General features: G+C 48.0%; 1 protein-coding gene across 1 annotated transcript in view; it reads left to right on the top strand.

Annotated features, from left to right (window-relative positions):
- Positions 1 to 15,602, top strand: part of FRMPD3 (FERM and PDZ domain containing 3) — a 76,228-nt gene that overhangs the window by 47,991 nt on the left and 12,635 nt on the right. The window contains exons 11-13 of the mRNA XM_046672727.1: positions 1,761 to 1,850; positions 3,567 to 3,746; positions 13,230 to 13,374. Coding sequence (XP_046528683.1) covers positions 1,761 to 1,850; positions 3,567 to 3,746; positions 13,230 to 13,374 — 415 coding nt within the window. The remainder of the gene's footprint in view (positions 1 to 1,760; positions 1,851 to 3,566; positions 3,747 to 13,229; positions 13,375 to 15,602) is intronic.

Genomic DNA, 15,602 nt, shown 5'->3' with positions numbered 1-15,602 from the left:
CCATAGAAATGACTGCTCTGTCCCTCATTAGCTTTCTAATTCGTCAGTCCTAGGATAGGGAATTCTGGGAGATAAAAGCCCAGCCCAGTGGAACAAGGCCTGACCTGGACAGTTGGTCACTGGGCGGTATGTCGAGGGCTTAGGTCACTGCTGTGCTCTCCTGCACTTTCTCGGGTACCCTCTGAGGCACTCCTCCTCCCTGTTCCCCAGACTCTGCAGGCCCTTTTCAGGCTTGTAATGCTCAATCTACTTGTACTTCCTGCCCAGGAGGCAGGAGGGTGGTGAGAGGCACTAGAATCATCATGTAGACGTAGACACAGGACACAGTCGCCCCCATATATTTCCACCCATTCCAGATTCTTTGCATTACCAACTAGCTTCTCTTTTAAGATGCAAATTTCCCCAGAGAGTTAAGCCATTCCTACCTTGCTGTGCATATTTAATCAGATTATTTTCTTCCCAACAGAGAGCATCAATGCTCCTAACCATCTCCTCAGCAAACATTTTTTGAGCCTCCCCAGTGTTCGGGCTGGAGAAACAGAGATGGAGACGACCTGGTCTCCGCCCTCTAGTCAGGCACAGGATGGTGGGGAAACATGACAGTCAGTCACAACATGGTATGCCAGGCCTGGGTGCTCTGGAAGCCCTGAGGAGGAACACCCAGGCCAGCCCTAGGGAAGTGGAAAAGGCCAGGAATTGGTGCATTTGATGTGGGGTCTTTAAGGACAGATAGGAATTTGTCTAGATGAGTTGGGGCTGGGGGAAGGAAGACTTTCCCACTCAGGGTGATCCATCTGTATAAAGACCTAGGGATATGAGAGAACATTGTGCATGGAAAGAAATGCAAATAGTTCAGCACAGGCAAGTACAGAGAGTGAAAGGAACATGCCTGGGGTGGGGTGGGGGCAAGAGAGAAGGCCAGAGAGGTTGGCAGGAGCCAATTCATGGAGTGCCTTGTATGCCGTGGAAAGGGGGATTCATTGAGGGGTTTGAGCAGGCAGCTGATGTGATTAAACATATGTTTTAGGATGCTCCCTCTAACAGCAGTGTGGAGGGGTTGAGGGAAAGGAGTGTCAGTACTGAAGGTAAGCTGAATGCCACCCTGACACGGGATTGCCTGACACATCAAGGCAATGACTGTAGGGCTAGAGAAGAGAGATGGATAGGTTAGAGAGGGAGTTAGGAGGTAGACTCAAGATGATTTGGTGAGTGGTGGCCCTCAGATGAGAGGACGAGGGAGGAGTCTAGCGTGATTCCCAGGTTTCTGGCTTGAATGCCCAGGGGATGCCGGTACCACTGATAGAGATTTTTCTATGAGGGAATGCCAGAGGAAGAGCAGGCTTGGGACTTAGGGGTACTCAAGATTAAAGGTATTAAGTGGGACCCCCGGCTGGGGATGGACCGTACCTCCGTGGCTACTGGGGATCTCAAGAGAGGTATAGATGAGGTGGGGTATCAGAGTCAGGGAAAGCTCTTGGAATTAACCCAAAAACAAAATGAGTAAGCTGACTTCTTAAGGAAGGAAAATCAGGAGGCAGGAGAAGTTTAGAAAGGGATCTGAGATGCTATAGGCAAGAGCTATCCAAACTGGAACCTTCTTGCTGTTTTTCCAAGGGTCTCCTCACACTGCCACAGTGCGGCTTGCTGAATAGTCTGACTAGTGCCTATCTTAAGGTGTCGACACTCCTTCCTGAGAACATGAGTTTGCTTTTCCTGTGCAACTCAGGGGTCTCATATTTCGGGGTGGGTTGTTTCCACAGGGCTCTGCAATTCAGGCAAAGCTCCAGTATCTTCGAATTTTGAATGAACTTCCGACCTTCACAGGCGTTTTGTTCAACACTGTGGGCCTGGTCAGTGAGGGCAATGGTGGGGGTGGGAGCCCTTTGTCCTTGGGTTGGGGGTAGGAGGGTCTCCATTAGAACTTTAGGGTAGCATTCTCCATCAGCGAGTATTTCTAAAGGTCTTTCCTCCTCTTCCTGCTTCTCCCTCTCGCCTCCCCTGGTGCTCTGGTCCTGCCTCTGGCAAAATGGTAAAGTAGGAGCCAATATTTATTTTTAGTATCCCTGCATGACCCTTTTGTGTCCTCTTTCCTCAATTTCAGAGGTCAGCAAACTTTTCACATAAAGGGCCAGATAGTAGTATTTTATTCTTTGCAGGCAGTCCATGTGGGTCTCTGTCGCAACTACTCAGCCCTGCCATTGTAGCGCGAAAGCAGGCGTAGACAATGCATAAACAAATAAGCGTGGCTGTGTTCCAATATCTCTTTATTTATGGACACTGAAATTTGAATTTCATGTGATTTTCACATCTCACAAAACATGGTTCTTTTGAATTTTTTCCAACCTTTTAAAAATCTAAAAACCATTCTTAGTTCATGGGCTGTACAAAAACTGGTGAGGGGCCAGAGTTTGCCAACCCCTGCTCTATTTCATTGCTCTTCCCCATACCCCCAGAGCCCCCACCCCAGGCTTCCTGAGTCCACATACTTCCTCCTGCCTGTCCAGGACCTCCACTGAAGAACCCCTCCTCTCAGGCAGGCGGGGCACAGCTGGCCCCCCTAAAGACTTTGCCTTCTACTAGTTTACCCTAGTGAGCTGTGGTGAAAAGAAATTCAAATCATCACGCTAATTGGATCCAGGTGCTTCTCATGCTCTGGGGAACACGCTGTCATGCTCGTGGGGTACACTGATAGAAAGCCGCTTATCAAAGAAACCGTCTATAGCAGATGGAAGAGGCTCCTTAGGGTGATGCTAATACAGTGAATGGGCCAGCATAGGGCTCAGGCTTCATGGCGCCAAGGAGCCTGTCAGGACCACTTGAGGGAATCCAGTCCATCATGCGCAAATATAACTATTTATATGCTGAGATTTGAGGATCACCAAAGGCCCGCTACCCTCTTCCTCCACCCCCAGAAAAGTCCCCACCACTGCTGAAATTCTTATAGGCCATTCCTTTAGGTTCAGATTGCTTTGGTGCCTACTGAAGGACAAATACCTTCTTAGGAAGGGAGACCCCTCCCCCACATTAAGTACCCAGTCAGCCCTTAACACCTTAGGCAGAGTTACTTTGTCAGTTGAGCTTTTGGCACCAATGAGAAGTGCAAGTTTGAGTGGCTGTTGTGGGAGGGGGGAGCTGATAAAGATCAAACACAGGATGCCACTGTTTAGGCACAGCCCTGGGTGGGGGCCTTGTGAGGCCTGCGGCAACAAATGGAAAATCCCCAGGGCTTGGTAGGAAGAGGATGCTGCAAAAGCACCAAAGCAAACCTCACCTAGTTCACGATTTTGCTAGAGCCAGCCTCTGCTGTCCACTTCACTCAACCTACTACTGAGACTAAGGTCTCCATTTAAAGCAATGATCCAGGGCCCTGCCCCAGGAATAAGGGTGTCCCAGATCATTTTTCTCTCAAGGTTGTCCTCCCGCCCTGACTCTGAGCCCCAGATGTTTCCAGATCTCCCAGCAGAACTGGTCCAATCTGCCTGTTTTCTGTTTCCTCCTCCTGCCTCCTTTCCCCACCTCCCCTGCCCTTCTTTCTTTGAATGCTGCCTGCCATGCTTGGGCACCAGGATGAGAAGCAGTCGGCCACCACTCTCCTGGTGGGACCCCGTCATGGCATCAGCCATGTTATTGACCTCAAAACCAACCTCACCACTGTGCTGTCCGAGTTCAGCAAGATCAGCAAGATCCAGCTGTTCCGGGAGAACCAGGGCGTGGCCCGGGTGGAGACCAGCATCATGGATGCCAAGGTAAGGCCAGCTTTGAGGGCTCTTTCTCCCTCGGGACAGGCCTTGAGAACAGAGGAAGACGTACATTTGAGAAAGAGAGTTTGAGCCTGTTAAGTGAGGTTCAGTGATTCGGAAGTGGTTCAGACCCTGGGCCCCTTTGGGCTCATCTTTCTTTCCCTTCTCAACCCTGTGGGACATGCTGTCTTGATCACATATTAAGGTCAGCCAGTGCTAGGAAAGGCTAGGAAGTGTCAGATCAACTCACGAGAGGTCTTCAACAGAGGGCAGGGGAATTGGAGAACTTGGAGCTACCCCCAGGCCATCGCTTCCCAATCTTTCCTGTGTCGCCGCACACACAGAAAATTACATTCTTGTGAACACTGGGGTAAATGGATCAGCCCCAGAGACTCTGGCCACCCCGGGCCTTGCCTGGCTGCCCCAGAGGCTGAAGGGATATGTGCATACCACTTGAGGAGCCCCGCCATAGACACACACACACACTTGAAATCATGGAAAAGGAGGTGTCTGAGTATGTAGACAGAACCGAGGGGGCCTGGGAAGACAAGAAGCAGGCAGGGGCTAGTCCCCATTTCACCTCTCAGACTCCAACCCTTCCAGAACCTTAGAACCTTTCCCATAGATCAGCTCCTTCAGACCGGCAAGCAGCTGTCACCTGTGCAGTCTTGTAGCCGTGGTCAGCCGCCCCCTCCATGGCTCTCCTGTTTGAACACCCAGTGACCAGTGTGGGTGGGGGTCAGGCCTGCCTGCCAGCTGGCGGAAGCTGTTAGAGGAGGTGCAACTTTCCTTTCTTAAAGGATTTCCCAGGGGGAGATGTTGTTAGCAGATTAAGAGGTAGAGTGTTTGCTATTTCTAAAAGAGCAAGTTATTTACCTTATTTTTATCTTTGTGAAACCCAGAAAGCTTTCATATGTTAATTTTCCACCTGTGATTCACAGGATTCCCATTGGTTTAGGAACCTGCCCGGAGCTGATGTTTAATTGGCTTGTGGCCATTTCCTCAACCAATGATTGCTGCCCTCCTCAGATGTTGTTGGGTGAAAAACCAAATGGACAGGTAGGGAGGGGGCAGGAAAGACAAGACACACAGGGGAGATGTGGCTTCCTGAGACATAGAAAGGGTTTAAAACAGAAAAAACAGCTTTCCAACTGAGTCTCCCTCTGTGTTCTACAGCTGCTTCTCAACATTGGCAGCACAATAGAGTTTCCTTGAGAGCATTTTAAAAATACAGATGCCTGGGTCCTGCTCCCAGAGATTGTGATTTAATTTGTTGGGGTGCAGCCTGGGCATCATGATTTACTTATTTTTCAGTTCCCCAAGAGATTCTGTAGTACATCCAGGTTTGAGAACCACTCATCTCTGGGACCAGAGCTCTGGGAGGAACTAGGCCAAGCAGGGGGTTAGTGGGTGTTGCCTGAGGGAGGAGCACTACTCTCATTTCTGGTGGCAATCCAGCCTCAGTTGTGGGCATGAATGCTGCCTTGGAGGGGCTACACTCTTACTGGGGAGACTAGACTCACAAAGACACATGACCTGCATTAATAACACAACATCAGAACAGGTATGGAGCTCTGGAATCAGACAGACCAGATTCAAATCCAAGCTTTACCACTTCATAACTGTGCGGCCTTTAAAAAGTATCTTAATCTCTCTGAACCCTGATTTCCCCAACTGCAAAGTGGAGTGCCTCTCTCAAAAGGTTGTCGTTCAGGATTAAATGAGAAAATGAACATAAAATGTCTTAGCACACTGCCTGACACATAGTAAGTACTCAACAAATGAGACCTGCAATTTTTTCAAAAGCGAAACAGCAATGAAAAAAAGTTAATATGAAGTAAATTTTGTAAATAAGTATGATGTGGAACATGGAACAAAAGAACAGGAAAGGGTTAACCAGAACTGGCTTCCCACAAGAGAGTGTTTTAAGCTGGATCTTGAAGTGATAGGCATGGATTAGCAGAGAGAAGTGGGATGTGTTCACAGGCAGAGAGCAAGCATAGAAATAAGCAAACCATATGTGCAGGTCGATAAGCATAGTTGCTTGGCTGGAGAGGAGAATAATGAGAAAAGAGATTGGAGAGATTGGGGTGAGCAGAACAAGCTGGTTAAAAGCTTCGAAGGCCAGTCCGAGGATTTTGGATGCAATGTGATAGAATAGTGGAAATCCACTGTAGGCCCTTGAGCAGAGGAGTGAGAGAATGAAAGCTGACTTGGACCAGTGTGCCAGATGTATGGGAGCAAGGCTAGTGTGATACTGGGGAGGCGAGAAGTGGATCATGGTGCTAGTGCGGGGGTGAAGTGATAAGGGCAGGGCCTGAGCTGGAGGAACGCAGCGGTAATGAAAAAGAGTGAATGTAAAACATATAGAATCACTGAGTGTGGATGCATATCCCTACACACATTCCTCTCTTGCACATACAATGCACACGTCTTATCATACCTAACCCTTATTGCCCGCTGCCTGTATCCTGAATGCACTAAAGAACGATGCTATGTGTGCAGCACACAGAGGGTCCAAATCATGGGAGGGTGGAGAGGTGAGAGAATACATTAGGGGATAAATGGGAGATCATTTTGGAGAATGGAGAGGGCTAGGAGAAGGTTGCACTTTGCTGAGTGGGAAACAGAGAATGGTTAGGTAGATGATGCAGCCATCATGTGGTAGATAGTTCAGATATGCCCTACTTTAGGCAATTGATAAAATGCATATGAAAAACCAGAGGAGAATTATCCACTTTACATTAGAATGTTTCTGCTTTGTAAAAAGATTTGTCGTGTGAGGTAAGCAGAATAATAGCCTCCAAAAATGTCCATGCCTTAGTCCCCTGAATCCATGAATATGCTGTGCTATATGGGAGGAGGAAATTAAGGTTGTGGATGGAATTAAGATTGCTAATTAGCTGACCTTAAATTAGGGAGATTAGCCTGGGTTATCCAAGTGGGCCCAGTGTAATCACAAGGGTCCTTATAAGAGGAAGAGGGAAGCAGAAGAGAAGGTCAATGTGATGCGATGTGAGAAGGACTCAGCCTGACCTTGCTGGCCTTGAAGATGGAGGAAGGGGCCATGAACCAAGGAATGTCGGTGGCCTCTAGAAGCTAGAAAAGGCAAGGAAATCCATTTTCCCCTAGAACCTCCAGGAGGGACACAGCCCTGCCTACACTTGATTCTAGCCCAGTGAGACTCGTGTCAGACTTCTGACCTCCAGAACTGTAAGAAAATAGATATGTATTGTGGGGCCGGCCCCGTGGCCGAGTGGTTAAGTTCGCGTGCTCCGCTTTGGCAGCCCAGGGTTTCACTGGTTCGGATCCTGGGCGCTCGACATGGCTCGTCAGGCCACGTTGAAGCGGCGTCCCGCATGCCACAACTAGAAGGACCCACAACTAAAATAAACAACTATGTACTAGGGAGATTCGGGGAGCACAAAAAAAAAAAAAAAGATTGGCAACAGTTGTTAGCTCAGGAGCCAATCTTAAAAAAAAAATAGATATATATTGTTTAAGCCACTAAGTTCATGATAATGTGTTACAGAAGCAACAGGAAACTAATACACCATAAGATTCCTTCAAGTAGGAAGCTCTCCTACACTATAGTAAAGATAGGGTTTGGTTGATAAATGGTCTACTCACATGCAACTTTTGCCACATAAAATCAGGGGCATCTGTAATCAGAGATGTCTGCTGTGTGCATCACTGGTTAGAAGTCATTGCCCTTTGAAATGGACAGGGAGGTATTTAGCCCCTTCTCAGATACAGTGGCTGAGGCAGGATCAATGATGTATAGTGGTGGGAGGAAAAGAGGAAGATTGAGGAAGCAAAAAGATCCAGGTTTCCATTTAACAGTCTTTTAGTAAGAACCTACTGTTGCTAGAAAGCATGCTAAACCCGGTGGGAGATAAAAAGATGAACGAAAAGAAAACACATGGCTCCTTGTTCCCTCAAGAAGCTTCCTGTCTTATAGGAGAGAAAGAAGTACACCAATACATGGCATACTGAATGAGGCACCGTAGGAGGGTACCAAGAGCATGTTGGAGTACAGAAGAGGGTAAAATTAATTCTGGCTGGGGGATTAAGAAAAGCTTCCTGGAGGCGCTTTATATCAGCAGTATCTGTGGTTACTGAGGGGTGCCTCTCTCCATAAATGTACATAATGGGAAGGATTTGGGAGGACAGAGTCTGGGAAGCTCCTTGCTGGAGAATGGCTTCCCTGGGCTCAGTAAGAGTCTATCCTTAGGGTCAGTGTCGTGCTGGAACCAGTTTGCACAGGAGCGTAAGAGCCAGATGGGCACATCTCTCCCCACGCTGCCTTCAGTGATATCACACTGATAACTTGGAAGTGGCCATGGCGGGAGTATATACGCCAGGGAAACACTACAAATCAGAGAGCTGGTTGTTAACCGTTTACCAGCACACCACTGCATAGGGTACACTGAAGACTGAATTTCCTTAACAAGGAACATGGAAGTTAGAAGCCAGATTTGGCTCATTTCCCCCTAGATATGCCACTCTGGTCTGGGAATATCCTGGAAGGGCCTGGTGAAACTAAGACTATTTCCTTAAATCAGTACTTCTCAGCTCTGACTGCACATTAGAATTATGTGTGAAGATTTAAAAACCACTGGATGCTTGGGCCCTTCCTCTCAGACCATTTAAACCAGAATGCCTAGGGGTGAGGCCAGGGGTATATAGGTGTTTAAAGCTTCCCGGGTAATTCTAATGTGCCTCGGGCCTGAGAACCACTGCCTCAATGTGATATTCTGCCTTGCCCACCAAATTGGCTGGCTATGCCCGATTAGCCTTTCCCAGTGCTGTGGAGGCAAGAATCCAAATGTACCAGTCCCCTGGGACTCAAGGACCATCATCTTGTACCCTTCCCCTTCTGACCCCCTGCATTCCCATCCTTCTCCTGTTTTCAGGGATGCTAGAGTGAGCTGACATTACCCCAGGGCCAGTCCCCTCCCTAGCTGGCTCCCAAAGTGCCGGGTGCCTTCAGACTCCCAGAGCACCCTTGGAAGGAGATGGGGCTGAAGCATGTCGGATTAATCCCTGCTGTACCTTCTCATGACTGGCCATGCCTCCAGCTCCATTCTCCTTTTCTCTTTTGCATTTGAAGATGGCTCGGGCATATTTAGTTATAGTTCTCCTCAGCTTACTTGCTCGTAGTGGAGTGAACGTAAGGTAGTATGCAGGTATCTTTCTCCAAGAGACAGCAGTCTGACACTGAGATACCGTTGGGCCATTGCCATACCCCATTACCACAGAAGCACACAAGGGGGTAAAACAAACCATCAAAGGAATGTCCCAAGGGATCTCTTGTGGCCCAATGTCTCTCCTATTCTCATGTTTGAACTTTATTGCTCTAGTGCTTGCTGTAGGGACAAGTATTACATTAGACATCCTATTTGCTTAAAATCCTGTTTAAAATAAAATGTTGTTTTTGAAGGTTCCTAAGAAAACCTAGTCACCCTCTTTGCTTGCCTGCCTTTGATTTGGTTTTTACCCCTGCTGGCAAAAAGCGCATCTGCCTTCCTTTTACAAGCTGCATTTGGCCCGTGCTGGGGCCCAGTTGGCTGTGTGGGGAAGCAGAGGAGAGGCTCCTGATATGCTATGCTGAGCCAGCTGGGGATGCACTTGGCCCTCTCTGTGCACAAGATTTTGCCTTTGTGCTGCTTTATTACCGACATTGGGCTATATTGGGGGTAAGAAATAAGAGGGGAAACTGAAGTGAAGCCAGCCAGTTAAGCCAATCAGCCAGTTAGTCACTCAGCCTCCGATCTGTCCGTTAGCCAGCTGCCCAGCCAGCCAGGCAGCTAACCAGTCAGTATATCAGGCTGTTAGGCATTCTGCCTGTCCTGAAGCCAGCTTGTCAGCCAGGGCATCAGTGAGTCAGACTGCCCTGGAACCAGTTAGTCTGTCAGTCTGTCCATCAGTCAGCCGGCCAGTCAGCCTGTACTTTGGTCAAATGGTCCCTCGTTCTATTTGTCAGCCACTGCCATTTTCTCAAAGAAGCTCTCTCCAGCTTCTGAAACCAAATTAGTCACACATGCACACATCCACACCCACCCACCCACACGCTGATCCAGGACATTCTATGTTCTGATAGCTCTCTGTACTTTCCCCTCATAGCACTGATCATACCTTGCAGTCACATTCATTTGTGTGATTATTTGGTTCATCTTGTTTCCTGCTAGATTATAAGTTCCGTGCAGTCAGGAACTGTGTTGGCTCTGTTTGGGGATGAATAGCTGCATTTCTCAGTGGGTCATGCTGTCCATGAGCCATCTAGACAATGCGTAGCAGCTTGCTGAGTGGACAGAGCAGGGCACAGGAGCATTTCAGCCAGAGGGAACAACATAGGTTAAGGTATGAAGGGGTAAAAGAACATAACATCTCTGACAAACTATAAATGATGTGTCATTGCTGGAGCATAAGGTGATGGACAGTGATGGGAGGAGGGCACAGGCAGGGTTAAGTGGGAGATATGCTTGGAGCTGTAGCATGGGGCCAGGTCCTCAAGGGCTTTGTGTGACATTGGAAGGCACTGGGGTTTAGGTGATGAGCTATTGAAGATTTGAAGTGTCAGGGAGAGTTGTGGTTTAGAACACACCTCAGGAAACCATATGGAGGTGAAGTGGAGTGAAGTGGGTAGAGACTGGGGGCAAGGAGGTCAATCAGGAGGCTATTCAAGGTCCTGAGGTAAGTATGTCCCCACCTTTTCCGTATCACAAAAAATGCCATGATTTGTGTGGCACACTGGAATACACAGTTGAGGCAGCTTGTGGCCAGAGGCAACAGGACCCAGAGGCTGAGGGGCTCAGGATCTCATCTCAGCACACCTGTGACCATTCACACATACTTCGAGAAATTGTGGTCTTAGAGGAAGATGTTGAGGGCCTGAAATAAAGCAGTGGCAACAAAGATAGCTGTGATGTCTGTGAATGCTCCTGAGGTAAGCCTAGTGAGTCTTGGACCCTCGTAGTAATGGTGGTAGCAGCTACCCACACCCAAACCTCCGTGGATTCTTCTGCCATGGGTGGCAGGGAGTGAGGCAGAAAGGGGTATCTCACTCTGCCCCCACCCACATACCCTTCCCCTTCTGTCTCTACTTTGTTGTACACAAGGTTGACCATTCTGTTGTGATTGAGAAGCATCCATTAACCAAAAGTATAAACATCCCTTCTGACCCTTCCTAATAATGACCCAAAGATAACATCTCATACCTGGTCTGTTTCTCACTGGAGTATAGACAGTTCCTTTTCTTCCCTACAGTATCGCATGAGCTCCATAGACATCATTAACTCATTGCTTATGGGGCAGAATCCAAATGCATTACCCTGGCATGCAGTGTAATTGGATACACAATAACTATTAAACAAGTCAAGATAGGATTCAATCCAGCACAAGCTTGTGTGATATAGACACAGCACTGTATGACTTCTGAGATAGGTAAAGAGTTTGAGAGGGAAATAGACTGGAGATGGTGATTTTTGAATCCCCAGCACAGAGGTGAAAGTTGATGCCCTGATGGTGAAGAACGGTGAGTTGAGGACTGAGCCTGGGGCCTGGACTGGGCTGGGAGGTTGTACAAGAAGAGCTGACCAAAGAGAGAGCTGGAGATGATCAGAGACTGCAGAACCAGAACACAATATCACCTCATGGAAACAAAAGCCAAGAGAAGAATTTCCAAAGGAGAAGGGGATTACTGTTAGCAAAGGAAACAAGCTGAAAGGTGTGAAAACGAATACAAACTATTGTATTTAGCTGGAAATAAGCTTCACTCCTAGATAAGGTGGCAAACTATGACCCATGAACCCAACCTGACCCACAGCCTGTTTCTGTAAATAAAGTTTTCTTAGAACACCGTCACACCCATTTGTTTAGCTGACAGATTATCGATGGCTGATGGCTGTTTTCACACTACAGTGGCCGAGTTGTTGCAACAGAGCTTGTGTGGCCCACAAGGCCTAAAATATTTACTATCTAGCCCTTTACAGAAAAAGTTTGCCAACCTCTGGTCTATATGAACTACAAAATATTCAGCTGAAGCTATGTGTCACGATCCTGGGAGATAGCAAAGAAAACTGGTGCAACTTTAGCTAAAAGCTGAGCTGGTTTGGATTCAGAATTGTTCCCAAGGTGATGATCCAGCCAAAGAAGGCTAGTCTAGTTGGTAACCAAGTTCCACCAAGTCTTCATGACGTCCCTTTTTACTGCCACTACCCTAGTAGAGGCCCTAATCGCCTCTCACCTAGACCATTGTAGTAGCCGCCTCACTGGTCAGAGAAGGGACTCATTACCTCTTTTTAATTCTTTTAGCTCTTAATGCCTGGTCTTCGAACCCCCAAAAGTCAAGGTGACCCACGGCCCCATGGCTCCCTCTTCAGCCAGTGTCATCAGTGGTCACTGTCATCAGTGGTCTTTATCTGGAGGTCCCTGCCCTATCTCAGGGAGAATGCTCCCATGGCTGACTTCAATCTGACCCAAACTTATTTTCAAGCCACACTTTAAAAATTATAACACAGATATTGGAAGGTTTCTAGAACAGGTGATGATTTTTTTTATTATATCTTTTTTTTGGTATATCATTGCCAGGCCTCTGAAGCAGTCAGCTAGCTAACCCCAGGATTAGTTTGACTGATTTAGGGTCAGGGACAGAAGTCAATAGACTCTGCTTGTATTTCCCAAAGTGGGTTAAAAAAAATGTCACTACCATGAGATGTTCTACGAAAATAGATTTTTTGATCAAATAATTTGGAAAAGTTGGAATACTAAAGCCCCCCCCCCTTGAAGTTTCACAGTACACGTTAATATATTGAAGGATCTGAGAATTCCCATAAGTACAACTATCTGCATAGCTTTGTTTAACCCAGTGTTTCACACATGTATTTGACCAAGGGACTCTTTTAAGGAGCACCAATTAACATCTTGAGGACTCTTCCTCAAGATGAGGAAATAGAGGAGAGAGGAGAGAGCGTGAAGGTCTGAACGGTGCCAGTGAGGACTTGATTGCATGGAGTGTCCATGTCTGGGAAGCTGTTCTGGGTATCATAGCAGGTTATAGAGATGAGCAAGAGACAGTTTGTGTATTCAGGGAACTTCCTATCAAGGATGTTCCCCAGTCTAGCCTTGGCTCCTAGGTTCCCTCCAGCTCTCCCAGCTGGCCTGTACATCTGCCAAGCCCTGATAAACCCAAATACAGCCACACAGCAATCATGTGATGTTATATAAGTTTAGTCTTTCTCAGTGAAGGTGGTTCATTAACTGTGTAATTAAAGATTGATTTAATTTTGACACCTGGGTAAGAGTTTACTATAAATAAATTTTCAAATCAGAAGAAATTATTTGGCAGGCCATGTGCCTCAATTTTGGGTTCAGAAAGTATGGTTCCCACAACTATGCAAGTCATCGATTCTTCACTGTCATCCTCCAGGAATTGAACCTGCCTCCTTCCTTCCTGTGTCCTCATATTTCTTCCCATCTCTCCCCCAGCCTCTGGTGCTGTTGATGGAGTGGCCCGAAGCCACCAACTTTGCCTGCCTGATTGCGGGGTACTGCCGCCTCCTGCTGGATTCCAGGAAGATGGTCTTCTCCAGACCCGCCAGCCAGCCTCTTCCACCTCCAATGATCAAGGCAGGTAGGGCTCAGCCTCGGTTTTCAGTGTGCCGGAGGCCCTTTGGACCCTGGAGACATGGAGGGAAGAGCTCTGCTGCCTTAGTGCTTACCCCATTCTGCCAGCACCTGGTTTACCAGGAGCCGATGCTGTACCACTGTGTCCTACCTGGCACAAGCCAGTGGGAAAGATAGCTGGCCTTCAGAAGGGGCTGTCCCACAAAGGATGCCTTTGACAACACATTGTGATTGAGTCAGTGAACGACTGTAAGATAAAAATAGCAAACAAGTGATAAATAGAACCAATTAAAGAATCACATTGGATCTAAGGCAAAGCTTTAGAGGCACAGTGACCTAGAAGCATGGATGTTCTGGCTTAGTTGAAGTGGAGGTTGAAAATGAAGATAAAGTCTTTCTTTTGTTCATCATAGGGAGCATTGACAGAGCTGCCTGAAGTAAGAGGCCATGGAAGGCTGGGGTAAAAGACTGTGCAGGCCTAGAATAGTCTAGCAGGAGGCTTGGAGACAGGAGGGGATGACTACTAAGAACAAGGTCAAGTGCAGCCCCCAAACAGAAGGCGTCCCAGTTAGTCAACTCAGTGCAGCCACCCCTGGGAGCTGTCCTGGTGATGGCACAAATAGGGGCTTTGGGAAAAATCAGCTCGGTCCAGATATTGCTGCCCCGAACTGAAGTGGGAGGAGGAGGAGATGCAAAGAACAAGTACTCCACATACTAGACCTAAGGCTCACGTATAGGCAGCAAGTGTTCCCCCACCTCAGAACCCAAACATCATGAGTGGAAGCTGAGACTTACCACTCAGTCATCACCCTCCTCACATGGTGAAAACTCTCCATCCACTTGCCTTGCTGCTTGACTATTTCTTCTCTCTTCAAGGCTCTTGGTTTGCAGTGTGGTCACATCTGATCTAGATCAAGGAGTTTGAGAGTAGAAACACCCTCCTGATGGATGACCCAGCACCCAGTGGGCTGTGTACTCACACACACCCTCTCACCTCATTGTCTCTTCATCACAAACATCATGGCAAGCCCATATTTACATCTCATAACATTGTCCACAGGAATTAGAAGGCAATCCACCAAACACAGACTTGGGAAAGGAGAGGTGGCCCAACAGCATAAGAAGGAGCCTCCACATAGAGAAGCAAAGGAACTGACTTGGAGTAGAAAGAACCCAGGGGCTGAGTTGCCGCACGTCTCCAAGTGAATAGTTCCAAAGTAGGCAGCTATACGTAGTATCAAACCTATGATGGGCAAACAGTGGCAAAGCCAGCATTAGCATTGTCAGTGTCACCTGTGGTCTTCCTCTCTATCATCACACCCAAGTGAATTATACCTCTTACTGAGCAGGTTAGAGAGGGAGAAAGGGAAAAGGGAAGGCAGAAGGAAGAGCCTGGAGCTCAGCTGAGGACCAGATGTGGAAGTTTGGGTTGTTTGGGGAAGATCCACTTTCCGAAGGCTCTGGGGGCTTTGTAGTCCCACTCTGCCTGACAAAGGGTTTCTTTCATCCTGTCAGCACCCTAGCTAGTGTTGTCCTTAAGCATTCCCCTTGCTGTGGGGACAGTGGCATCAAGTGAGGGACATGGGCTTCCTGTGTCCCATTGGTCTCACTGAACACATTGCATGTTGCATCCTGTTGTTTTTCCAAAGGCAAATTGATTTCATTGGATTCTCTTGGAGGTGTTGCAGCCTAGAAAGGAGGCTCCTACAAATGGTAGGCATGGCTTTAGAGCCCCTCCCTGATTCCTGAGAGCCCCCTTAAGCCTGCACAGTGACGGGGGCTCAAGCTGCCTCTAGCACAGGTCCATGCAGGAGCTAGATGGACCACAGTGATGTCCCCACTGTTTGTAGTGCTTCACTTCCCCAAGGGCTTGAGTCCATGCCTGGGCCCAGCTGTGTGGCCTTTTGGACTGTTAGATGCTAGGTCAGCGTCAGCCACTGAGTCCTCTTGGCATGTGGGGCAGGGTGAGCCTCATGGCTCTGCCTGTTGGGTGCTGGTGTGCACATCATATTCCCATGGCCCCAAGGATGGGAAATGGGGACAGCAAGCAGCACTACTGAAGAACCCTGTTCCCAGGTTACAGTGAGGGGCCATCAGTTCCTGGTACAAAGTTGAGATCCATTTCCTCCATCGGCCCCCACTTTCATCCCAGAACAGAAGCCCCAGTGTTGGCTGTTGTTCAGCAAAGGCCTCAAAGGAACAGGTATCCTGCCAATCTCATCTGGGCTTTTCCCT

This window comes from Equus quagga, chromosome 10 (assembly GCF_021613505.1).
Source record: "Equus quagga isolate Etosha38 chromosome 10, UCLA_HA_Equagga_1.0, whole genome shotgun sequence".
In the NCBI taxonomy this organism is placed as follows: Eukaryota; Metazoa; Chordata; class Mammalia; order Perissodactyla; family Equidae; genus Equus; species Equus quagga.
This window is presented reverse-complemented; position numbering and strand designations above follow the sequence as displayed.